The sequence below is a fragment of the Microcaecilia unicolor genome, chromosome 5 (assembly GCF_901765095.1).
Source record: "Microcaecilia unicolor chromosome 5, aMicUni1.1, whole genome shotgun sequence".
Taxonomy (NCBI): domain Eukaryota; kingdom Metazoa; phylum Chordata; class Amphibia; order Gymnophiona; family Siphonopidae; genus Microcaecilia; species Microcaecilia unicolor.
The window spans coordinates 169780671-169808668 of NC_044035.1; the positions used below are offsets into that span (position 1 = coordinate 169780671).

General features: G+C 44.0%; 1 protein-coding gene across 1 annotated transcript; it reads right to left on the reverse strand.

Moving 5' to 3' along the window:
* Positions 1–507: 507 nt before the first annotated feature.
* LOC115470415 lies at positions 508–27937 on the reverse strand. The gene is made up of 7 exons (XM_030203588.1): positions 27864–27937; positions 19206–19331; positions 8174–8247; positions 7983–8063; positions 6898–6954; positions 703–766; positions 508–596 (listed from the first exon to the last, which is right to left on the reverse strand). The coding sequence occupies exons 1-6, from the start codon at positions 27866–27868 to the stop codon at positions 747–749; spliced, it is 363 nt and encodes a 120-aa protein (XP_030059448.1). The 5' UTR covers positions 27869–27937; the 3' UTR covers positions 508–596; positions 703–746.
* Positions 27938–27998: the final 61 nt, after the last annotated feature.

A 27998-nucleotide genomic window follows, 5' to 3' on the forward strand; every position in this document is an offset into this window, starting at 1 on the left:
TGTAGTTGGATGATGATTCCCCCCCCCCCCCCCCGACATATGCTGATGGGTCTGTAGAGGGTGAGAGGCCCCATCTCTGGCCCTAATGAAAATGGATTGCAGGACTGGAGAGAAGATTCAAATTTGCACAACTATGGAGGATTGTACGAGCGAGTCCACTATTTGGGAAATGACAATCAATACATACAATGGTCCCCTCTGAACCCTGGGAATGGGCGGGCACATGAGGAAAGGTGAATGGGATTCACCACACAAATAGAGATGGAGCCAACTGAGGAGACATGTGAGATGCAAAGCAGGAGACCAGCCCCCAGACTGTGACACCCCGAAGCAGCAGAAGATAGACATGAGGTGCAAAGCTGGGGAAAAGCCACCAGACGGGGACCTATTGAACCTGAGTCCAGTGGAGAAAATGGTGCACAGATCCATTCCCAGGGCCTCTCCCCCCCCCCCCAGGCAGCCACAACTAGGTGTGTCCAACTGAGAACAAGACATATGTACATAGGCTGGAAACAGTATCAGTATCACAGTCCACTGTTGTCCCTTGTGTTCCTGCTGACCAGTGCCAGTGCTCTATCCTGTCCTGCATCTAGGACCTACAAAAAGCAATGAGTCCTTGGTTAGCAGATACTTAGGGCAGAGCATGTCTCAGGTTTGCTTCCTAACAGAAGGGAAAGGGTTGGATGAGGGGTCTGTGCTTACCTGCAGACTATGGCAAAAGCAGAGTCCATCTGGATCAAGGCTTCCTAGGTGTAGTTGGCTGATACTAGGAGGAGAGAATGAAGAGCAAAACAGTTGGGTATTGAAAGCTGAGAGCAGATGAAAAGCCACCTCCCACTAAAAGAACCATTATAGGAAGGTGGGGATTATCACAAAAACTATACATCATTGAAGATCAATCTCCACAAAACGTCTACACATGTAGCTCATAATCAAATTCAAACATCTGTATTGCTAGCTATCTTGTGGAGACGTGGAGGGGCATAATCGAAAGGGACATCCAAGTTTTGATGAGGGCGTCCTCGCAAAATGTCCTGATGCAGGGGCAGGGAAACCCGTATTATCAAAAGAAGATGGACATCCATCTTTCGTATCGATAAAACGGTCATGGACGTCCAAATCTTGAAATTTTGGTTGTCCTTAGAGATGGTCATCCCTAGACTTGGTCATTTCTGATTTTCGGCGATAATGGAAACCAAGGACATCCATCTCAGAAACAACCAAATGCAAGCCCTTTGGTCATGGGAGGAGCCAGCATTTCTAGTGCACTGGTCCCCCTAACATGCCAGGACACCAACCAGGCACCCTAGGGGGCACTGCAGTGGACTTCAGAAATTGCTCCCCAGTACATAGCTCCCCGGTACATAGCTCCCTTACCATGTGTGCTGAGCCCCCCAAAACCCACTACCCACGACTGTACACCACTACCATAGTCCTTACAGGTGAAGGGGGCACCTAGATGTGGGTACAGTGGGTTTGTGGTGGGTTTTGGAGGGGTCACTGTTTCCTCCACAAACAAAACAGGTAGGGGGGAATGGGCCTGGGTCCGCCTGCCTGAAGTGCACTGCACCCACTAAAGCTGCTCCAGGGACCTGCATACTGCTGTGATGGACCTGAGTATGACATCTGAGGCTGGCAAAAAATATTTTGAAAGATATTTTTTGAGGGGGGGAGGGGGTTAGTGACTACTGGGGGAGTAATGGGAGGTCATCCCCGATTCTCTGCGGTGGTCATCTGGTCATTTCGGGCACCTTTTTGTGCCTTGGTCGTGAGAAAAACAGGACCAGGTAAAGTCGTCCAAGTGCTCGTCAGGGACGTCCTTTTTTTCCATTATGGGTCAAGGACGTCCTAGTGTTCGGCACGCCCAAATCCCGCCTTCGCTACGCCTCCAATACGCCCCCTTGAACTTTGGCCATCCCTGCAACGGAAAGCAGTTGGAGACGTCCAAAATTGGCAGGTCTTTTAAGGTTCAAACTAGGGAGACACACAGTAACACAGCACTCAGCAACTCTCAACTTTTTCTCAAACTAGCACTTCCTCCACTCTCCAACTCCACAAATTTGCAAATGGGTCTAAAGACAGCTTTGATCTTACCCTAGATGCTTTTATATCAGATCTAATTTTGTATGTTTTTTTCCCGCCACTAGGAAAATGTTTTGCTATCCATTATGAGCTGGAGACGTTCATTCTGTAAGACCATTCATGTCACGCCCTCATCATGCCCCTGAAACGTCCACTCTGGAGACATCCCGATCTAAACATACTAGCAAGTTGGATCGTTTTTTTTCTTTTGTTTGATTATATTTGTTGGATGTTTTTGGGTGAGAAATACATCCATCTGCCTTTTATGCCATTTTTTAGATGTTTGCTTCAAAAATGAGCCCCAAAATCAGTTATACTTAAGAATAAAACACACAACACACTTTTAGGTGGAAGCATATTTTCAAACTACTTAGACTTACAAAGTTACATAGGGGCTCATTTTCAAAAGAGAAAAACATTCAAAAAGTGGCAAAAATCTGCATTTGGACGTTTTACTCACAAAAACATCCAAACTGGTATTTTTGAACTGTGAAATCTGTCAGAAGTGCATTCAAATCACAAGGGGGTATGTGTCAGGGGTGTGTTAAGGGCGGGATCTGTGTGTTCCTAACACGTGGACGTTTTTCTACCATAAGGGAACAAAACAAAAACATCCAGGGCTATAAGTTGGATGTTTTGGTCTAGACCTATTTTATTAACAAATAAGCCACAAAAAGTGCTCTAATTAACCAGATGAACCTGGAGGGAATCAGGGATGACCTCCCCTTACTCCTCCAGTGGTCACTAATCCCCTCCTCCAAAAATATGATTAAAAACATTACTTAACACCCTCTATGCCAGCTTCAGAAGTTATACTCAGATCCATTACAGCAGCATGCAGGTCCCTGGAGTAGTCTAGAGGTGGATGCAATGCACTGCAGCAGGTAGGGCCAGGCCTATACCTCCCCCTACCTGTTACACTTGTGGTGGAAACTGTGAGCCCTCCAAAACTCACCAGAAATTCACTGTACCCACATATAGGTGCCCCCTTCACCCTATGGGCTATTGTAGTGGTGTACAGTTGGGGGTAGTGGGTTTTGGGAGGCTCAGCAGACAAGATAAGGGAGTAACAGTGAGATGTTACTATGTATGTTATGTGTACCTGGGAGCATTTATTTGAAGTCCACTGCAGTGCCCCCTAGGGTGCCCCACTGCTCTCCTGGGATGTCTGTGTGGCCAGTCTACTAAGAATGCTGGCTCCTTCTACATCCCAATTGCTTGATTTTGTGCATTTTTCACTTGGACGTTTTGTTTTTGAAAATGGATCAAAAGATAAACGCACAGAGCACATAAACATCTAGTAAATAGCCATTTTTGAAAAAAAAGAAAGAAAGATGTTTTTCTGTTTAGAAAATGGCTATATTCCCCACTTGAATTTTGGACGTTTTGCTGGTCTTAGACGTCATATCGAAAATGCCCATCATAGTAACCTATGGAACATTTTAAGTCTAAGTGCTTTGAAAATAAGCCCCTTAGTATAGTATAGAAGTCCACCATTATTCAACAAACTCCAAACCCAGCTCCCTGAAGGATAATAGGTAAAACTGTGTCTTCAAATAGGATCTGAATGTAACATACGCTAGATCTATAAAGAAATGGACCATCATGACTGTTATCTGGCTTGAAATCTTTTTTTTTATTGTTATGGTTGCAGTCTGTTCTGCTAATGAAGAGTTACTAAAAAAAGAGATGTGCAAAGGCTGATTGTCAAAGGATGAAAGACTCATGGCAGGAGCCCAGGTTCTTTTCCATAACACTGTTATGAGATGTTTGGCAGAGTAAGTTACCTGCATACTGAGAGAGCAGAAGGACTTTCTGTTCATGTAGCTCCTCTCAGTAGTGGCAGCTGGCATGATTACAATATCGGTGAAATCAGTCTATTGCCCCACCCCCCACTGATAAAAAGTTAGCAATTTCATAAAGGTTTCTCATGGTTTGCTGTTGGTGTTGTGCTTCCCAAGGAAACAAATATACAGTACAGCAAGTTGTGGTCACACGGCTAATGCATATGGTGTCTCCCAGAGAGGTCTGAAAGCTGTCTCTGTGTAGGAAACCTTGGTCAGAAGTGACTTTTAACTCCACAAGGTGAGGGCGGAATAACAAGACGTGCTGAAAGCAGCTCTGAAGTGCCGACCGGTGAAAGAACGTTTTCTTGCTTAAAGATGCCCCATACTAAACGTAAGGGGTTGATGAGAGTAGTTCCCCCACCTACTTCGACTCCTTCATCGTCACAACCGGGGCTTGAGCGGTTTTTCGCACCAGTCTCCCATGAAAAAAGAGATACGGATCCCATAGCAGGAACTTCTGGGGAAGCAGAGTCCCTGCTGGGAGAGGAAATATCGCTCTCACCACCAGCAACATTGAAACCTCCTTGTCCGGCGTCGCTGACGGCTCCAGGAGGAGTGTTACAGCCTACCGGAAGTGTTTTGGCAGCGGGCTCCTGTGAGGGGCTGGACTCGTTACGGGAGACATGGAGAGTAGAGGCAGGAGCCTCGGAGAAAGAACAGGAGGTAAATCTCGGAATGATATGGAAAAAGTTGAATGAAATGGATTTAACCCTCCAGCAAACATCAGGTGAAGTTCGTGCCTTTAATAATAAACTTATAGAGTTAGATACTAAAGTGGACTTGTTACAAGCAGAGATAGCTGAAAAAATACAAAACATGCAAAAGAATGTCAATTCTTTACAGGACTTTAAACTAGCTGCGATAAAAGATAACACTGATATCCAAAAAAGAATTGAACAGATTGAAAACTTTAATAGGAGACTAAATTTGCGTTTGCTGAATTTTCCTAAGTTACTTGGGATTACTCCATATGATATGTTTAAAAGATATCTTAATGAAGTATTAAAGATGCCTCTTGAAACAGTTCCGCCTATAAATAAGTTATATTATCTTTCTATTCCCAAAGGAGAAATGGAGAAAGAACAACAACCTCAAAACGCAAATTTGGATACCCATAATATATCAGCTATACTGGAACAAACCTTAGAAGAAACAGCAGTAAGATCCACTTTGATTGTGTCATTGATTTTTGAACAGGACCTAAATTTATTTATTTATTGCATTTGTATCCCACATTTTCCCACCTATTTGCAGGCTCAAATAGAAACACTGGTATAAGGTATGATGTAATACTACATATGTATACTTGAACTTGATTTGTCCTTCCTATTTTTAGGGCACAGATAATAGAAGTGTGCCCGGCACTGGGCTTGTTCTCCAACTACTGAAGTTGTCATCAAAGCCCCACTCCAGCTCATCCAAATCTGTGCAGCCACAATCAGGGCAAAGACCATGGAAGTCTGCCCAGCACTGGCTTTGCTTCCCAATTACTGGTGTTGCAATCTAATCACTGCTAAGCTTGTTTGGTTCCATGCCTTCCATACAGGATTCCTTTGTGTTTATCCCATGCATTTTTGAATTCCGTTACCATTTTTATCTCCATCACCAACCACGGGAGGGCATTCCAGGTATTTATCATCCTCTCTGTGAAAAAGTACTTCCTGACATTATTGCTGAATCAGCTCTCCTGCAACCTCAATTCATATCCTCTATTTTACCACACTGCCGTCTCTAGAAAAGGTTTGTTTGTAGATTAATACCTTTCGAATATTTGACTGTCTGTATCATATCATCCCATCTCTCCTTTCCTCCAGAGTATACATGTTCAGGTTCTCAAGTCTCTCCTCATATGTCTTGTGATGTAAACCCCATAACATTTTCATTACTTTATGCTGAACTGCTTCAAGTCTTTTACGTCCTTACCTAGATATGAACCAAGAATGAAATTAGAGCATATGTATATACTGTATCAGCACACCCTTTAACCCTGAAACACCCTTTCCAGTGCACAATATCCCCCAAATTCTATAATTGTTGCCCAAAGTTAGACGTGCAAATGGACACATGGTTATAGAATAGGGTCGGTTATGCATGTAATATAATTAACTAATTGGCGATAAATATCAATAATTGGCAGTAACAGTGCAATTAAACAGCGCACTTAAATTCTCTTGCACACAAATGCAAAGGGGGCGTTAATGTGGGAAGGGCATGGGAGTGTCAGGGGTGTTTCAACCAGGATTTCCAACTCCGCGGTTTTCCTGCAGAGTTGGGCGTTTTTTAAAAAGTTTCTGCGGGCACTTTTCCAGTCACAGGTTGTGACTTTTTGGGCAGGTTTTGGGTATCTGTGTGGGCCATGCCGGTTGGTTCTGGCTCTGGCTTTGTCTGTAGTACTCACCCTATTGGTCAAATTTGGAGCCGGAATGAGGCCGGGTGATGAGGTCATCAGCTGACTCATCATCAGCCCTGCTAGTACGAGAGTGACCATGTGGGAAGAGGAGGTAAAAACAGCAAGCGCACTTGTACTGGTGGGACACCCCCTCTTCCCTGGCTCCTCAGATAGCGGACAGCTTGGGCTATTTTTGGGCTGGGAATTTTTCTTTTTCCCATCTGGCAACCCTGGTTCTGACTATTCTTACGCACACTTTATAGAATAGTTGCATTTATGCACCCAACTGCTGCAATTAGGTGCCACCATTTACACCAACCATAGAGGTTGCACTTGCGTTCTAACACAGATTTGGCTCGCATCTCTGCCAGTATAGAACACTAGCTTAGCACCCAGTTTTTTGGCACTTAACTTTTAAAGATCTTCACTGTGTCCCACGCTATCAGGCAGGACTGTTGGACCAGCTTGTGGCCCTGTAGGTAGAAAGAACCATTAGGAGTGCATGTTGCAAACCAGTGAATTGAATAGTATGGGGGCATCATTGAATATTGCAGGGGACACATAAGTACATTACCCTACCTGCTGTTTGGAGGGGGGAGCTCTGACAGGCGACATAGGGTATGGCTATGGAGTTTCCTGTGTGGGCACAAAAAGACAAGTGTTAGTGGATGTTGCTTTCAGTTGGGGGAACACTATGGCCTACAAAACAATTCACAATGTACTGTATCTGAGCACAGAAGGGCTTGAGGAAACGACCGGTCGAGGCGACATGAAGGCAGGTAGACTGTCTCGGTGACCTATACACATATAGACAATGGGTGGGGAGGAATAATATGTATATATTGGTCATGGGAGATACTTAAAATTGGGAGCATGGCTGGGATTTAAGGGCGTGAATGTAAACTGGGTGGTATACATTGCTGCTTAGAGAAAAAATAACAAGGGCGAAGACAATTAGATGTGCACATGATGGGTGGGGGGAATATTATGTACGCATCAGACAGAAAGAATTGGGAATTGCCTGCGGGGTCATCATGCAAGCCTTCGCACCGCAGCTCCCTCAGCTCCTGGCAGAGGCTCTGAAACAGCATCTTGAACTGTTTCTGCTGCTCTTGAAAATGCCATTCAGCTTGCTGCTGCTGCTGCTCCTGAAAATACCTTTCGGCTTGCTGCTGCTGCTGCCTTTCGAGTTGCTCATGCAACCCCTGGAGCAGGTTCTCCACCCGTTTGTTGGACTCCTGCAACTCCTCCAATAGTGCATTGCCTACCAAGTTCAGCTGTTGACATTGTGCATCTGACATGAGTTGCATCTGATTGCATAAGGCATCTTAAACACTGTACATGACCAGCTACATCTGACAGCAGTCTATTGACACCAGAGTTCCACTCCTCCTGCTTCTCCCACAGCTTGCACCGATCCTGCCATGGCTCAGCAGGAAGAGGGGCAGGAAGGCAATTTTGAGGTTCCTCATCAACAATTGGCGGGGCTAAAGCAAAGAGCTGAAGGGTCACTGCTTCCCTCTGCTCGCTCCTTATCCTCTCCTTCCTGGGTGGGTGTTAGAGGCCACACCCCTTAGCCGGAACAAATGAAAGGGTAAAAATCACACACACCATTACTACCCTATTTCAACATCCCCGCAGCACACAGGCCCCTCTGTACTCACCTTCTTCTCTGTCATCCAGGCTGAAACATGGTGCTCTTGGCCCTGGCACCCCTGTGGAACTGCCCGCCACCAGATGTCCTCCTACAAAAACAAACAAAATCCAGTTGAATAACGCCCAGGTGCCCCATCAACCACCACTACTACTATTCCATTCCAACATCCCCACGGCACACAGGCATCAAGTTACTCACCATCCTCTCTGTCTTCCATGCAGGTAAGTGGGGCTCCATGCCCTGGCACCCTGTGGAAGCCTCCAGATGTTCCCCTACAAAGCCAAACACAAGCCAGTTTGATCATGACCAGCACCCCATTGTTCTCTCACCACCCCCACCACCAACCAGAGGATTCCTGACCACAAGATCATATAAAGTAATAGCGAACGAAGATATTTCAGCCCCATGGACACCTGAATGTGGAGTCCTCCAAGGATCCCCCCCTCTCACCAACCCTCTTTAACCTAATGATGATACCCTTAGCTAAGTTACTAGCCAACCATAACCTCAACCTCTACATATACGTAGACGATGTCACGATTTATATCCCATTCAAACACAACGTAAAGGAAATCACCAACGAGATCAATCAAAGCCTCCAAATCATGCACTCCTGGGCTGATGCATTCCAGTTAAAACTCAACGCAGAAAAAACACAATGTCTTATACTCACCTCACAGCATAACACAAGTAACTTCACCACCATATCCACACCGAACTTTTTTCTTCCAGTCTCAAACAACCTGAAAATTTGGGGAGTTACCATTGACCGAAACCTTACACTCGAAACCCACGTGAAGAATACAACGAAAAAGATGTTCCACTCCATGTGGAAACTCAAACGAGTAAAACCTTTCTTTCCGAGATCCATTTTCCGTAGCCTGGTACAGTCAATGGTGCTAAGTCACCTGGATTACTGCAACGCACTATACACAGGCTGCGAAGAACAGACTATCAAGAAACTTCAAACAGCCCAGAATACCGCAGCCAGACTCCTATTTGGCAAAGCAAGATATGAAAGCGCAAAACCCCTAAGAGAAAGACTTCACTGGCTCCCACTCAAAGAGCGTTTCACGTTCAAGATCTGCACGATTGTTCACAAAATCATCCATGGAGATGCCCCGAGCTACATGATAGACCTCGTGGACCTGCCTCCCAGAAATGCTAAAAGATCAGCCCGCAAATTCCTTGATCTGCACTTCCCCAACTGCAAAGGACTAAAGTACAAGCTAACACATGCGACTAGCTTCTCTTACATGAGCACGCAGCTATGGAATGCACTACCAACTGACTTGAAAGCGATCAATGAAATAACTAACTTTTGTAAATCATTGACAACCTATCTCTTCAACAAGACCTACAAAAAGAATCCATAGCTTATCATAACACCTTACCACTTCACCCTAATCTGACAGTCATCCTTCTATAACTTTATTCTGCTCTTTTCTCCTCATCCATGATCTTATTGTAACACCAATTGTACCTGTCTCCTGGAATGGCGATGCCATAATAGGTTTTTGTAAGCCACATTGAGCCTGCAAATAGGTGGGAAAAAGTGGGATACAAATACAATAAATAAATAAACTGACCAGTACTACCCTGTTTCACACACGACAAACACAACTCACCTTCCAGTTCATTGATAGAATCCTCTGACATGTCGACGCCACCATGCAGGCCCATTACCTGCTGATGGTGGGCTACACAGCCTTGTCCAGGGGAGTCAGATTCAAGCCACACCGAGGGCCTCCCCCTGGTACTCTTCGCATGCTTTCACAGCTTGTGTGCCTTAGATTGACGAGCCCTTGGAAAACTTGCCACTGATGCTTGCACTGCTCCACAGTGCACCTCTGGACACCTAGGGCACTCACATCCTCGGCTATCTTTCTCCAGATCTTATTTTTATGGCCTACGGAAAGCCAAGACCTTTTAAAAAGGCGGCCAAATTCTTCACGGACACGATGCACCAGAACTTCGAGCCTCCACTTTGGGCCTCTATTTCCTTCTCCTCCTCCTGCTGGGGCACACCATGATGTATGTTAGCAGACCCCCAAACCTTTTCCCTAGAGGGGGAAAATGTTAGAGCACACTATCCAGAGGAGAACCACAGGGGATGCACCAAACATCACCCTGCAAACAGCAACGATGAACGTGATAAGAAAAACAAGTGAAAGATGGCAAGTTACCACAGAAAAACAGCAACCTCGATGGTGCACACTTGTTCACTTCTGTCTTGCCTCTGCAACAGACATAACATTCTAAAAGAGTAAATCTTTTACTCTCCAGGCAAGAAAAACTCTGGCTACTAAATAACTATTAGACATAATAAATGTTTATTCAAATTATCAAAGAAGACAATCAATAATTATTGAAATAGTAACAAATTAAGTCCCAATACAGTATAATACGTAGCAAATAAAAACAGAGTTTTTCCCTGGGAGCTGTCAATATGTCCACCTGCTAGTGTAGGCACATTGAGGCTTGCCATCCTCAGTTCTGTTTCCTGTTAAATACTTTTTTCTTCCTTTCGTCATTATCTTAATTATAATCATAGGCGCCCCAGTATAAGAGGCTTGGAGAAGCTAAGCCTCCCCCCTGAGGGGTTTAAATTGTTGATTTACCTCCATCCTCACAGCAGGAGCTGCAGTGAAAGCCCTTTAATTTGTTTACCTTATTGCTGGGAGAGCAGGGGAGTGGGGTTGGCTAGAGGTGTCCTTGGTTGCCAGGGAGATATTTAACGAGGATGACTTCCTGACCTGCACTGAGGACAGATAGCAGCAGAATCGGATACTGGGCCAGCATGATCAGAAAAAGTCACCAGACAACAAAGGTAGAAAAGATCATTTTATTTTCATTATAGTGTTTGGAATATGTCCACTTTGAGAATCAGGTGCTCAACATTAAAAGTTTATATTTATTTACTTATTTATGGCATTTTATCCCACATTAAACATGAATTAGAGTGTTTTGTGGCTCTACATGAGAATTGTGATATGATCCCTTGTTTCATATTGTTGACGGTCTGCATTTTCCGTATGGGTGGTATATTGGTGTATTAGGTTCTGCCCAGTGTAATATTTATGGTACAGTAAGGTTCTGAGTGTGTTTTTGCACAAAGTTGTGCATAGTGTTTTGCAGTTGAGCGATTGTGGTTAGTATATGCTTTGAGCAACCACTTTATTCTTTGACATATGATACATATCTAATATCTAAATTTAATAAAGGGTATTAATTGTGACTTTTATTTTTATTTTCTATGTTTTATTAGACAATTATGGATTTAAGCTCCACCCCTGGCCCCACCCCTAACCCCACCCCCTTTAGCCTCCCCAAACAGTTGGGCCACCGACCGCCTATGATTATAATTACCCTTCCTACCTAATGAATATGCATCTTTGCAGAATATTCTGTTCCTTTTATGGCAAAAATCCAGTTCCAGCCTTTTCCAGCTTCTGACAGTTTAAAATCTGTCATATAAAGCGTAAGTTTTTATTTGATATGAGTTGACCTAATGTCCTTGGTATGCCCAGTCATCATACCAGCCCCTCTACCCTTTGGTTTAACCTACAGTGTTACCCACACCCCTTACTTCTCCCTCTGATTGTTTATCTGGATACAGCAGGCGTCCTTAGTCATAGGAGTCTCTGGCTCTTAGTTTGCTGACCAGCAACTTATCACAAGTTAGCATAGGCCAAAATGTCAAACCACAAATTTATACAACCTTAGAAAGGTATTTACCAGGAAAAAAAGCACATTTATAATTCTCCTGCAACTCTTAAGTCTGCTTTCAACTCAAGGAGAGCAAAACAGCTTATAATAAAACAAGAAATACGTATGGTTTGCACATTTTCATGGCCTTTATGATATAAACACTGCCCCCACCCTGGGAAAAAGCTAAAGGATACCCTCACACCCCCAAAACCTCACCAAGGAAGCCTCTCGCCAAATTGTGGGAAAAGGGGAAAATATTTCACACTCAGCAACACAAGAGAGCAGAAAAATGCAAAAGCACACTATTCTGCAGCAATGCAAAGCACTGAACACGGCACAGCAGTGCAAATGGTAGTCGGCAGACCGGTAGAAACCGTGGACTTTTAAGCTTTTGTGACACTTCACCACGTCCATGCCTTACGGCCTGATGCATATCATACACACCTTGGAGGCACGTCTATGATGCAATTTTCTTGGACATGTGTATAACAGCAGCAGCGCTTACTGGGTGCTTTAGGCACATGTGCTAACAACCTCGCTACTGTGGATTTCAACTGGCTTCCAGGACTTCCATGCATCGACCTGTAGAATAGTGTGTGCAGCTCATTTGAATGCTATTTTGTTTGACCATCGCTCGTTTTTGGGAAATCACTTTCTTCCATGAATCTTAACGCTCATGTTTTTTTAACCAGGACTTTAATGCATCGGGGCCCTATATAGAATCTACCCCTACGTAGAAGTGTGCACAATATTTATCCCAGCTGAAATGAAAGATACACACCTTGTAGAGCAACAATGCCTCTCAGGGCTAGCTTAACCATTAGACCAAGTGAGGCTCTGGCCCAGGGTGCTGGCGATTAAAGGGTAGCAAAATACCCAACCTCTGACCTCACTTGGGCTACAAGTTAAACCTTTTCTCCACCACCTCCAGGTCCGATTTCTCCCCTTCTCTTTCTACAGCCCCCCTCGTGGGTCCAACACTGTTCTCTCACTCCCCTGTGGTCCTATAAAGTTCACATCGGTTGCCTTCAGCCAGCCCCTGGGTCTCCCCTCTGCCATATCCTGTCTCCTCTGATGTAATTTCCTGTGGGCAGGAAGCGGCAAAAGGAAGACCCAGGGCTGTCCTAAGATGGGTTGTCCAAAGTCAGTCTGTCATGCTGCTGCTGCGGGCGACTGATGTAAACGTCATGCTGCTGCTGCTGCTGCTGTGGGCGACTGATGTAAACTTTACAAGACCACAGGGGAGTGAGAGAGGCGAGGAAGCAGGGCCGGACCTGCAGAAAGAGGGACAAAGGAGGGGAAAAGAGAGACTGAATCGTGAGAACAGATGCTAAACCTGGGGGGGGGGGGGGGGGGGGCGCAGCTAAATCAAGTTGGCTCAGGGTGCCACTACCCCTGAACTGGCCCAGCTGCCTCTATTCACACTAAACCCACCTAAGGTATTGAAAATCTCCCCTAATGTTTGTACTACTGTACTTAATAGTATATTTTTTTAATTACATTTGTACCTCACGCTTTCCCACTCATAGCAGGCTCAATGCGGCTTACATATTATATACAGGTACTTATTTGTACCTGGGGCAATGGAGGGTTAAGTGACTTGTCCAGAGTCACAAGGAGCTGCCTGTGCCTGCAGTGGGAATCGAACCCAGTTCCCCAGGACCAAAGTCCACCACTCTAACCACTAGGCCACTCCTCCACTATGCACAGGCCATAGCATTTCTTTAAGCATACCATAATCTCATCCTACAGAATACTGCCTACTAATTACTAAACAGAATTATGATGTGAATGTCACACTGTCACCAAAGCATAGTGCAGATATCTTTTTTATATAATATCACAGATGGTGGTAAGACTGCAATTTATATTCTTGCCAGAGTACTATCATGTATCAGCTTGATAACAGAAACATCTAATCAAACTTGTTTAGGAGTCCTTTTACTAAGCTGGGGTAGAAAGTGGGCTTAGCATGCCTTACATGGGGTTTTCCTATGCACAAAGGTCATTTTTATTGCAGCCAGAAAATGGCCAATTTTCCACTTGCTCTATTAATGGCCAGGTGCTGATGCTGTCATTAGTATGTGGCCATTAAAAAAAATTAACATGTGAACACTTATCAATACCTATTTTGTAGGCGGTAAGGACTCACACATGAAACCTGCAGTTAACATGCAGTAATGTAGCTGTGCTGATTAGCACAGAAATGCCCACTCTCGCCCCCCTAGACATGGCCCCCCTGCAGACAAATTAAAATATTTTAGTGCACAATTTGTGCATGCAGATTAGAATTTCAGGATACCTGAGCATGTCCTGCAGTAAATCCTTTTAAGCTGTGGTAAGCACACACTAGCGCTCACTGCAGCTTAGTAAAATGACCCCTTAGCAAGGAACTCTTAGTTATAACTCTGTCCTATAACATCTCTGGCTTAGGAAAGCAATGAATGGGACCTCCTGTGCACTGTAAGAGTAGAGAGAAATCTTAAGGGTGTGAAACCAATTTCCTTTCACAGCTTGGCCATCTGCATTTCAAGCTACTACAACTGAAGTTTCATTCAGAGAGTTTTTGTGCAAGGATACCTCAGGGACAGTCAAAGCAGGAATGCAAGACATGCCACCCAAGGAAGCTGCATAGTCCTCTCTCATATCAGGGGGGTAGCCACGGGTGGGCCTAGGTGGGCCTGGGCCCACCCCTCATGCCCAAGGCACACCCTATTTACCCCCAATCTAATATCTCTCGCTGCCTTTCCTCCTGCGGGTACAAGTCCGGCCAGCCGGCATCGTTGCCTCCCTCTTCCTGCTCCTCCCAACCGCTGCCGCGGTGCCTGCAGCTTTCTTTCTCGGGCTGTTGCTGGCAGCAATTCACACAGGCATTTGCTCTGCCGCATCTGGCCCTCTCTGATGCGACTTCCTGTTTATGTGAGGGCTGGATGGACACGGCAGGGGGAAATGCCTGTGTGAATCGCTGCCAGCGATGACCCAAAAAAGAAAGCTGCAGACACCACGGCAACAGCGGGGAGGAGCAGAAAAATGCAGGCAATGCTCCCGGATGGCCCAGACCCTCGGGAGGAAAGGCATCGAAGGATGTTGGATTGGGGCAGGCTGGATTGAGGGAAAGCAGAAGTGCTGGACGTGGGGGGGAGGAGGGAAGGGACAGTGCTGCTGGACTTGTAGGAGGAAGGAGACTGAAGTGAAAGGAGACAGCTGCTGGATGTGGGAGGGAGAGAAGGAAGGGAGGATCTGGATGGAAGGGAGAAAGTTGCTGGGCTTGGGAGGGCTGGTGGGAAGGGAGAGAGCTGCTGGACGGGGAAGAGGAGGGGATTTTGATGGAAGGAAGAAAGCTGCTGGATGTGTGAGGAAGAGGGGTCTGGAGAGAAGGGAGAAAGCTGCTGGGAGGAAGAGGGGGCTGGAGGGAAGGGAGAGAGCTGCTGGACATGGGATAAAAAGGAGGGTCTGGATGGAAGTGAAAGAGCTGCTGGATGTGAGAGGAGGAGGGGGCGAAAGAAGGGAAAGAGCTGCTGGACATGGAAGGAAGAGGAGAAGGGGACTAGATGGAAGGGAGAGAGCTGCTGGACTTGGGAGGAAGAGGGGGCTGGAAGGAAAGGAGAGAGCTGCTGGACGTGGGATAAAGAGGAGGAGGGGACTGGATGGAAGGGAGAGAGCTGCTGGACATGGGAGGAAGAGGAGGAAGGGTCTGGAGTGAAGGGAGAGAGCTGTTGGACGTGGGAGGAAGAGGAGGAGGGGCTGGAGAGAAGGGAGAGAGCTGCTGAAGTTGTGGGAGGGAGGAGGGGAGCTGAAGGGAAGGGAGAGAACTGCTGGAACAGTACAAGGAGGGAGGGAAGAGAAACAGAGTTACCAGACCAAGGAGATGAAGGAAAAGGGGATCAAATACTGAACCTACAGCGGGAGGGAGGGCGGGTGGGCAGGCAGGCAGGGAATCAAGCAAGCAAACCAGATGATGGAAAGGGGAGGGAGTGAGAGGGAGAGAAGCTGGATGGGGTAGAGTCAGAGAGGATAGAGATATATTGGTACTGGGGATGAAGAGAGGGGAGAAGCTGGACAGGGAAATATAGGGACATAGAGAAAGGGAGATACTAAACATGGAGGAAGATAGAGGTACAGAGATGGAAGAAGATGGATAGTGGACATGGAGAGAGTAAAAATATCAAATGGACAGGAGAACTTGGTGAGTGAGTTAAGAGAAGACAGAAGGATGTAGAAACCAGAGCCTGGAACCAACATGATTTGAAAAATAAAATGACCAGACAACAAAAGGTAGAAAAAATAATTTTATTTTTCTATTTTGTGATTAGAATATGTCAGATTTGAAATGTACAACCTGGCAGAGCTGGTGTTAGATATGGCTGGGGCCCAAGGCAGAAATTTGGGAGGGGACCCCTAAGCTTACTAACAGGCTGCACCTTCTTCAGCTTCTGACTGGCCTGGGGTTCTCTCTGGCTAGGGGGTCAAATGCAGTTGCCCTAGTTATACCCCCTAACACCATCTCTTGCTTGTGCTATCATTATATTTTGCACAGTATAGGAGAAAAGGTCAAAAATTTACATCAGGTGTATATGCTGTTCAAAAATATTATCCTGGAAGCCCTGGCCAAATATATTCTGTGTATTAAAAAAGGAAGGAAGGAAGACCAAACGACAGGTGGCATGGTTAAAAAGTGAGGTGAAGGAAGCTATTAGAGCTAAAAGAAAATAGAAGAAAGAACTGACTGAAAATAATAAAAAGCAGCATAAGGAATGGCAAGTCAAATGCAAAGCGCCGATAAGGAAGGCCAAGAGGGACTTTGAAAAGACTGCATCGGAGGCAAAAACATATAGTAAAAAAATTTTTTAGGTATATTAAAAGCAAGAAGCCGGCTAAAGAATCGCTTGGACCACTAGATGACCGAGGGGTGAAAGGGGCACTTAGGGAAGACGAAGCCATACTGGAGAGATTAAAAGAATTCTTTGCTTTAGTCTTCACCGAAGATTTGAGAGAGATACCAGTGCCAGAAATGGTATTCAAAGCTGACGAGTCAGAGAAACTGAATGAAATCTCTATAAACCTGGAGGATGTAATGGGGCAATTTGACAAATTGAAGAGTAGCAAATTTCCTGAACCATATGGTATTCATCCCACAGCACCGACAGAATTGAAAAATGAACTTGCAAAACTATTGTTATTAATATGTAATTTATCTTTAAAATCAAGCATGGTACCGGAAGATTGGAGGGTGGCCAATGTGACACCGATTTTTTAAAAAGGTTCCAGAGGAGATCCTGGAAATTATAGAACGGTCAGCATGACGGTCCTAGGCAAAATGGTAGAGACCATTGTAAAGAACAAAATTACAGAGCATATTCAAAAGCATGGATTAATGAGACAAAGTCAACACGGATTTAGTGAAGGGAAATCTTGCCTCACCAATCTATGACATTTCTTTGAAGGGGGAACAAACATGTGGATAAAGGTGGGCTGGTTGATATTGTGAATCTGGATTTTCAAAAGGCGTTTGACAAAGTACCTCATGAAAAACTCCAGAGGAAATTGGAGACTCATGGGATAGGAGGAAGTGCCCTTTGTGGATTAAAAACTGGTTAAAAGATAGAAAACAGAGAGTACAGTTAAATGGTCAGTATTCTCAATGGAGAAGGGTAGATAGTGGGGTTCCCCGGGGGTCTGTGCTGGGACTGCTGCTTTTTAACATATTTATAAATGATCTAGAGATTGCAGTAACTAGCGAGGTCATTAAATTTGCTGACAAAGTTATTCAAAGTTGTTAAAGCACAAGAGGATTGTGAAGAATTAAAAGAGGACCTTACGAGACTGGGCATCTAAATGGCAGATGACGTTTAATGTGAGCAAGTGCAGAGTGATGCATGTGGAAAAAAGGAACCCAAATTACAGCTACGTTACGCAAGGTTCCACATTAGGAGTCACCGACCGGGAAAGAGATATAGGCATCATCGTTGATGATACATTGAAACCCACTGCTCAGTGTGTGGCGGCGGCTAAGAAAGCAAATAGAATGTTAAGTATTATTAGGAAAGGAATGAAAAACAAAAGTGAGGAGTTATAATGCCTTTGTATCGCTCCATGGTGTGACTGCACCTCAAATATTGTGTTCAATTTTAGTCACCTCATCTCAAAAAAGATATAGTGGAATTAGACAAGGTACAGAGAAGGGCGATGAAAATGATAAAAGGGATGGGGCGACTTCCTTATGAGGAAAGGCTAAAGTGGCTAGGGCTCTTCAGCTTGGAGAAAAGACGGCTGAGGGGAGATATGATAGTGGTCTACAAAATAATGAGTGGAGTGGAACAGGTAGAACGTGAATTGCTTGTTTACTCTTTCCAAAAATATTAGGACTAGGGCGCATGCGATGAAGCTACAAAGAAGTAAATTTAAAACAAATCTGAGAAAATATTTCTTCACTCAATGTGTAATTAAACTCTGGAATTCGCTGCCAGAGACTGTAGTAAAAGCGGTTAGCTTAGCGGTGTTTAAAAAAGGTTTGGATGGCTTCCTAAAGAAAAAGTCTATAGACCATTATTAAAATGGACTTGGGGAAAATCCACTGCTTATTTCTAGGATAAGCAGCACAAAATGTACTGTACTGTTTTGGGATCTTGTCAGGTTCTTGTGACCTGGATTGGCCACTGTTGGAAACAAGATTCTGGGCTTGATGGACTTTTGTTCTAAACCAGTATGGCAATTTTTATGTTCAAAAAGTACTGTACTCATATGTTTCAATATTGAGCTGAAGATGCTGTTCAATATGTTATTGTACCACTACCATCACCACAGTCCTTCTAATCTGTTTCCCATCATATTACTATCACAGTCTACTATCTATCTCCATTACTGCCAACTTGATTCACAGTTCATCCCTCATTTCCTCCACTATTTCTACCACTATCCTTCAGATTTCTGTCTATCCCCATACATTTTGAAGAGAAAAAAGTGTGTGTTTTTCCTATCATGGGCTCCAAGTAGTGGACAGGATACCTCTTGCACTGTGTACAGAAAGTGACACCAACAGTTTCAAGAAGGGTCTGAAGACCTACTTATTTGGGCAAGCTTTTGTGACTGGGGCTTAATTTTGATAATTTGTTTTTATGGTCTGTTTTATTTTTATGCTTCAAGAGATGTGATGCAATTTTATTTATTACGTTTTATATTGTTTTATGTTTTAATTACGAATTTTATTTTGCAATCTACTTGGTCCAATATAATATAAATGCACAAATAAAAAAAATATATATTCATCACAGTCTGCTATTATCAGGTTGGGAGCTCCTGCAAGCAGAAGTTAAACTCTGTTCAGAATTTCAAGCTCGGTTTTATTCTAATACATACTTAACAGAAATACAGGATTTAACAGAAGGTGCAGCTTCTTTCTTTCAGACAAGGAAGGCTGGTTTCAGGTTCAATAACATAATCCAGTCCAGTCCAGGTCAAGTAATCCAGTTCACACAGTATTTCAATGTGTCATCTTTACAAGCACAAAGATACTACTTACTTCAAGGTTAAAGACGTCAGAGATTCCTTCCAATACTCGCAGCTTAACCTTGTAGCCCTCAATTTGTCAGGGATGCTTTCCTGGACTTCCAGTGCCCCTTTAGGAGTCCTAAGAAGGAATCCGGTCCTGAGGGAAAAGGTTGTAGGTATAGGGTTTAGACTGTCAGCAAACACTCTAGCTTGCACACTTTCATTTGCTCAGAACTACTCCATGGGTTGAAGGCAGGACTCCAACCACTTAGCTCAGTTTTCTACTGGTGTGAAAACAGGCAGAGCTTTCTGCCCTAACAGCTGTCCACGCTGACTACTTAACATCACAGTGTGCTATCCATCTCCACCACTTCCATATCCCCGCCCCATCACAGATTCATTGGATATCCCCATCAGTTCCAGAACTATGTGTTACAGTTTGCTTCTCCCCTGCCCCAGAGTGGAGGAGTAGCCTAGTGGTTAGTGCAGCGGACTTTGATCCTGGGGAACTGGGTTTGATTCCCACTGCAGCTCCTTGTGACTGTGGGCAAGTCACTTACCCCTCCATTGCCCCAGGTACAAAATAAGTACCTGCATATATGTAAACCGCTTTGAATGTAGTTGCAAAATACCACCAAAAGGTGGTATATCAAGTTCCATTTCCCTTTCTCAACCCCACTTTCCTTCCCATTGATCCTACTGTGGTATATTTACCCTACCACTACACCAATTTTATTTTTACCTAATTTATGTGTGAATTTTTTAAACCTGGAAGTTCTTACCTGCTCCTTTTTCTTGCCCGCTAATTCAGAAACAGGCTGGAATCTGGCACCAGGAGCCTTGATTCTCAACTAATTGGGGATTTTTTTTTCATATTTTATTATTTCCCACCAGACATACTCAGTTGGGTCATCACAGTGCCAAGAATCACCTGGGCTGGCTCCCTTTGGAGCCTTAGAACCAATTGCCCTAACTTTCAACATCCAAGCATCATTCTTAAGTGATGAACAACACTCCCTCCCCATCCCTTGGCTGACTGAGCAAGTGGAGGTCTTGATTCACAAACTGTACAAAGGACATTCTAAATAGTAGTGCTGAGCAATTGTACACAACCACAGCGAAGGAGACAAGAATCACATTGACAATACTTAAATTTAGAATCCTTTATTCACATCCACAGACTCAACACGGGTCTGTGTTTTGGCCAAAGGGCCTGCCTCAGGAGTCTTATCAGATGTAACGGTAGTGTACAATGTTTCTGTTGTCCATAATTATAGTAGTTTTGTCAACACACAGCTGGACAATCTCTCACGCTTCAAAGTTTTCACTGTTTGAAAAATGCCAAACCCCACTGGAAGGAACTATAAAGGATTTGGTGTTTTTTTCAAACAGTCCCAAAGGTAAAATAGGGGATGTGGAGGGGCATTTTCAAAAGAGATGTCCAAGTTGCGATTTGGATGTCCTTGCAAAACGGCGAAATCCAGGGGCGGGGAAACCCGCATTTTTGAAAAAAGATGGACGTTCATCTTTCATTTTGAAAATACTGTCAGAGACGTCCAAATCCTTAAATTTGGACGTCCCTAGATTTAGTCGTCCCTAGACATGGACGTTTCTGACTTTCGGCGATTTTCGAAACCAAAGACGTCCGTGTCAAAAACATCCTAATGCAAGCCATTTGGTCATGGGAGGAGCCAGCATTTGTAGTGCACTGGTCCACCTGACATGCCAGGACACCAACCGGGCACCCTAGGGGGCACTGCAGTGGACTTCATAAATTGCTCCCAGGTACATAGCTCCCTTACCTTGTGTGCTGAGCCCCCCAAAACCCACTCCCCACAACTGTACACCACTACCATAGCCCTCATGGGTGAAGGGGGGCACCTAGATGTGGGTATAGTGGGTTTGTGGTGGGTTTTGGAGGGCTCACTGTTTCCTCCACAAATGTAAAAGGTAGGGGGGGTATGGGCCTGGGTGCGCCTGTCTGAAGTACACTGCAGTACCCACTAAAACTGATCCTGGGACCTGCATGTGCTATCATGGACCGGAGTATGACATCTGAGGCTGGCACGACATATTTTGAAAGATGTTTTTTGAGGGTGGGAGGGGATTAGTGACCACTGGGGGAGTAAAGGGAGGTCATCCTCAATTCTCTACGGTGGTCATCTGGTCATTTTGGGCATCTTTTAGTGCCTTAGTAATAAGAAAAACAGGTCCGGGTGAAAACGTCCAAGTGTTCGTCAGGGACGTCCTTGTTTTTTTTCGATTATGGGTCAAGGACGTCCAAGTGTTAGGCATGCCCAAGTCCCGCCTTCGCTATGCCTCCGACACGCCCCCTTAAACTTTGACCATCCTTGCGACGGAGTGCAGTTGGAGATGTCCTAAATCAGGTTTCGATTATATCGATTTGGACGTCCCTGGGAGGACGTCCATGTTCCGATTTATGTCGAAAGATGGACGTCCTTCTCTTTTGAAAATGAGCAAAATAATAATCAAACTCCCTCAGCAAATAATCAAACAAAAAAAGAGGAGTGAAAATAGCACAGTAGCATAAATGAACAGTGAAACAGTGAAAACTTTGGCACGTGAGAGATTGTCCAGCTGTGTGTTGACAAAACTATTAATAAATAATTATGGACAACAGAAACATTATACACTACCATTACATCCGATAAGAGACTCCTAAGGCAGGCCCTTTGGCCAAAACCCAGGCTTGTGTCGAGTCTGTGGATGTGAATAAAGGATTCTAACTTTAAGTATCATCTGTGTGATCCTTGCCTCCTTTGCTGTGGTTGTGTGCTGCTGCTGATTGCAAAGGATTTCCTCTGTTTTCGTCAGTGCTCAGCAATTACCATCTCAGCAATGAGCTGGCTCCTATATAACGAACCTTGAGCCTAATTCCAAATAAAACTAATTGGCATGACAAACCTGAATTAAATATGAAGTAATCCAGTGAATCAAATCAACATAAGAGTCTAGTGTATAACAGCAAGGAAGCCTTACAGATAATCGATTATGACATCATTGTTGTTATGGTATCACCAGATCCACAGACCAGCTTAGTGAGCTCAGGTGTATCCAGCATATGAAAGGGTCAGGTAATAAACATAGGCATGATATGCTACCCACCTAATCATCAGAACATCAGAACATAAGCGTTGCCATACTGGGACAGACCGAAGGTCCCTCAAGCCCAGTATCCTGTTTCCAACAGTGGCCAATCCAGGTCACAAATAACCTGGCAAGATCCTAAAACAGTACATTTTATGCTGCTTATCACAGATTGTATACCATGTACATTAAGCTGAGCTCAGGGATGGGAACACCGCTTGATTATTGCATCCACAAAACATCTTGTAAATCTGTATTTGCCTAAGACCGCATACATGGAGTCATAATAACATAAGAACATAAGCGTTGCTATACTGGGACAGACTGAAGGTCATCAAGCCCAGTATCCTGTTTCCAAAAGTGGTCAAATCAGGTCACAAGTACGTGGCAAGATCCCAGAACAGTAAAACAGATTTTATGCTGCTTATCCTAGACATAATTAGTGGTTTTTCCCAATTCTACCATAATAATGGCTTTTGGACTTTTCTTTTAGGAAATTATCCAAATCTTTTTAAACCCTGCTAAGCTAATTGCTTTTGCAACAACACAGAGAAGGTCCAAAGTATAGAACAAAGTCCAAAGTACAGCAAAAAGCACCAAGAGCGTTCAGAAACGGGACACAGTTCCTTTTATTGTAAAACCGATTGTCCAATGCAGGACAATAAAAGGAACTGTGTCCCGTTTCTGAAGGCTCTTGGTGCTTTCTGCTGTACTTTAAGCCAACTGCTTTTACCACATTCCCTAGCAATGAATTTCAGAGTTTAATTACACATTGAGTGAAGAATATTTTCTATGGTTTGTTTTAAATTTACTTAGTAGTTTCATTGCTTGCCCCCTAGTCCTAGCATTTTTGGCAAGCGTAAACAAGTGATTTACATAAGCCGCCACAATCGTTTCCTTGACCCAACGTGCCACGGTAGGTTTAGATGCCTGCAGCCCCCTATGGGGGCCCGCGAACAGCACGAACAGGTGATCCGACTTCCGGAAATCGTTGGTCACTTCCAAGTATCTGATGATAACTCATCTAACATCCAGGCATCTGACAGCACAATACTCCTCTAGATAATCCTCCCTATGGAAGGAGGGTAGACAAAGCTGCTGATTCACATGGAAGCGAGAAACAATCTTGGGCAGGAAGGAAGTCACTGGGCGAATAGACACTCCTGCCTCCATGAACCGCAGGAACAGCTCTCTACATGAGAGCGCCTGGAGCTCGGAAACCCTCCTGGCTGAAGTGATTGCCACCAAAAAGACTGCTTTCAACGTCAGGTCCTTCAGAGAGCCGCGATAATGGCTCAAAGGGCAGCTTCTGCAAGGCCCGCAGCACCAGATTGAGATTCCATGTAGGCATTATCAAGTGTAGAGGAGGGCGCAGGTGATTAACCCCTTTGAGAAAACGCACCACATCTGGCTGAGAAGCCCCAGCGGAGGAAAAACCGGCTAAATCAGCAAAGTCCGGAAGGGCGCCCAAAAAGGGCTTCTCTGCCTCCGATCCCCGCGCCTCCCCACTAGCTGCGCAATCACGGTCCGGGGAGCGCTTTTTCGCGTCCTTACCATCCGACGCCATGATCCACGAGGGAAACGTTCGGGGAACCCCCTGCCCGCTAGGAAAAGGTAAAATTACCTGCTTCTTGCTCCGAGCTGCAACGAATTGTGTCCCAGTGAGCAGCTGCACGTAAAATCTTTTCTGCTTCAAGATTGTTATGTTTTTGTTTTTTTTTATGGAGCCAGCGGGAGGGGGAGAAAAGGAGGGACCTGGCACCACCAGGTTTGCACTTGCTCACGAAGAGCCCTCAACCCAGCCTAAATTAATAGGCATGGAGACCAAGCCAGAGCTGCTGTGTGTGACCACACACCTGCTAGACAGAGAGAATACTGGGGATTTCCTGGTAGCACGTGACCACATATAGAGAGGCAAAAGATTGCTCTTTATCTCCACCTGCTGGTAGATGGACACAACCCACCAGTCTATGGATTGATCTGCTTGATGATATGGAAGAACTGTTTATCTAACTTACTTTATAATTTACTTCAACATTTATGAACTTTAATGTAATACTACTTTGTATTTCTCATTCCAGAAATGGCGATCGCCATTACGGAATAATGTAAGCTACATTGAACCTGCAAAAAGGTGGGAAAATGTGGGATACAAATGCAACAAATAAATAAATAAAATGTCCAAATCGCGATTTTCAAAACTCAGATTTGAAAAGTTTTTCTCTGCAGTGCATACAAATCACAAGGAGGTGTGATTTTGGCATTCCCAAAACTTGGACGCTTTTCTGCCATAATGGAACAAAGCAAAAACGTCCAGGGCTAAAAGTTAGACGTTATGGTCTAGACCGGTTTCAATCACGTCTAAGTCACAAAAAGGTGTCCTAAATGATCAGAGGACCGCTGGCAGGATTAAGGCATGACTCCCTTTTACTCTACCAGTGGTCCCTGACCCCCTCCCACCCCTCAAAGAAGTGAAAGAAACAGCCTCTATGACTGCTTCAGATGTTATGGCCACTCCTATTAGGGCAACAAGCAGGTCCCTGGAGTAGCCTAGTGGTCAGTACAGTGCACTGTAGAGGAAGGGCAGCACATATCCCACTCTAACTGGTACACTTGCTGTGGAAAGTATGAACATTGCAAAACCCACCAAAAACCTACTGTACCTACATATAGTTGACATCTGCAGGCGTAAGACTATTTTAGTGGTGTACAGTTGGGTACAGTAGGTTTTTGGCAGGTTTTGGAGGCTCACCATACAATATAAGGGGGGTAATGGTGAGATGTGTACCTGGGACCTTTTATGTGAAGTCCACTGCAGTGCCCCCTAGGGTGCCCCACTGCTCTGATGGGATGTCTATGTGGCCAGGCTACTAAAAATGCTGGCCCCCTATACATCCCAATGGCTTGTTTTTGTGCATTTATTCCTTGGATGGGTTTTCCAAAATGGTCCGAAAAGATAGATGCACTGAGCACAAAAACATATAGCAAATGGCCACTTTAAAAACAAAAAGTTCAACATTTTACTGGCTTGAAAATGGCCATGTTTGCTACTGGATTTTTGGACGTTTTTTGTAAAACATCCAAAAATCAGATTTAGATGTCATATCAAAAATGCCTATGTGTCTTTGTCCACAAGCTTATCTCCTCCTGGTCTGAAGTGGTCTAAGGTCTCTGTAGCAATCCACCTCCCCGTGACGGGACATACACCCCGTCACAGTCTTATAATCTTTCCAACAATTTAAGATGCTTTATGAATCCCCCATCTTCATATAAATCCACTGGAAACTTCCAGTAATAAATCCCTCTTTGAGTACCAGGAGCACACCATTCCACCCAAATCAGTGCATGATCAGAAATTTCATAAGGGCCAATCTCTGCTCCTATTGTCTGAGACATCATCTCTCGGGAAGTCTAAATGTAATCAACACATGACTGGGTGGAGTGTGCTCAGGACAAGTGGGTGCAATCCCTATTCAAGGGATGAAAAACCCCCTCCCCCTGAGTCTATAAAGGCCACTCAAACTTTTGCATGCAAATTGAGGTGCTTTCCAGATATGCATGCACAATTTAATAGAATAATGATCCAATTAGTGCCAATAATTGGTTTTTTAACAAGCAATTATTGGCATTACTTAGATATAATTGGAACCAACATGCATAAAGTTAGGTGTGGGATCCGCACCTAAAATTTACGCGCAATCCACAAATAGGGGCATGGATATGGGAGGGTCATGGGTGTTTCGGGGCGGAACAGGGGCATGGTTTCGAATTATGCAATTACAGAATAATGGTGCTCCATACAAAATTCAGGAATGTTATTTTCACAATACACTTAAATTTAGGTGCCTAAAACGTGTGTGGCTATGGAAGAACAGTTAGAGTCGAGAGCAGTCAGGCACTTATCAGTGATTTTCAGCACTACACACTATAAGCTAGAAGACGAATCACAGGTTAAATTAGGAGAATTTTCAGCTGATGACCCCTGCATGCTCATGGATATTAATTGTTGCAATTCTGTAAATCTGATAAGTATACCTCCAGGATAGGATTAAGAAACACTACTAATTTAACTCATCCATATTCAATATGGATGACCTGAAAATTTGAAAAGCGACCTTTCTAAACACAATATCAAAACCCTTATCCATGCTTTTGTCACACCCTCACAGGTCTCCTACTGAGCTACCTTTCTCTTTATCTATCTAAAATTCAGCTGCATGACTTTTCTTCCTTCAGCCTCATTTTAACTGTTACCACTTGCCTCACAACTCTACTACATTGGCTGTTTCTGCATTTGGTTTAAATTACTTCTCACCTACAAATGCACTCGTCTCCCTCCTTATAATCTCCATTTGTTTGACAAGCTGCTACTTGTGCCCTTCTTCTCCATTGTTAACTGTGGATGCCACACTTTCTTTCTTGAGATTTAATAACCACCTTTATGAAGAGATTCACCCAAGTTGCATAATACTGTTTCCCTTAACACAGCCTTCTTAACTTGGTGCATCTTGCGCCATCTCTGGCGTGTTCATGTCCTGCTTAAAGATTCAACTATTTGGGATTGTTTTTAGAAACTCTGACTCTCTCACATAAAACATGTTTATTATAAATTACTTGTCCTATCCCTGTGTCATACCTGGATTTGTAAGCTCCATGAAGCAAGAATTTTTTCTATGTATCTGTACTGCACAGTGTATCCTACAGAAATTTAAAATAATAGAAGAAACACTTCTCAAGCCCTCTCCAACCCTAGCTGGGATAATATTTAACCATCTCTCTGACCTCGTGTACTGTTCTTTAAATTAGTCACCTTATTTTCTAACTCCTCTTACCTATCTATATGTTCCATCTTTGCTTATACCCTTCTCTGTCAAAAACGTTCTATTACAACACTGTAAATAGTATACTATGCCATACTCCCTATTGTTATTTGAATATTTTTACTGCTGAAATTGCCTATTGCTCATGTTTGATTTATTCACACTGTACACCGTCTCGAGTGAATTCCTTCAAAAAGGCGGTAAATAAATCCTAATAAATAAACAAACATGAACTATGAGACCACAGCATTCTTAGAGTTGCACCTCTTTTATACGCCCATCATTGTATACTGTTCTAAACTATTACTACTTAGTGCGCGCACAGCTACCCCTGGTGGTAGTTGGCTTTCACCTACAATTGGCTCTAGGAAACTTTTATTTTTATTGTATTAATGATCTGTATTCTCACTAGCATTCATTTTTATATGATTTACTATTACAAAAATTTTACAGATGCAATTTACGATTGCTAAACTTAAAATCGTCTGTTTGGCATTCTGACTCATGTGAGTTTCAGTTTACTTCTTGTAAAGCACGCCTATCTGTGAAACAGCATCAAATAATGACAAGCATCAAAAGGGAACATATAACAAAAGCAGCCGCCAGAAGCTAGTGGTGGAAGTAAACAGGATAATAAGAGAGAGCAGGAATACTAACTAGTAATCTATTAAATACCATAGTAGTTTGCAAAAATCCTTCAATAAATACGGAAACAAAATTATGGAAAATAATGGAAAATATCAGTACGCATGTTGTTAAACCTCATTCCCGCGTGCCCAATTTTCTTTCAAACCCCATCTTTTGCGCGAAACGATGACGTCCGTACGGTAGCAACTGCGCCTGGAGAGTGACGACATTGAGAGACAGACAGTAGTGGTTGATGCGCCTGCGCTCTG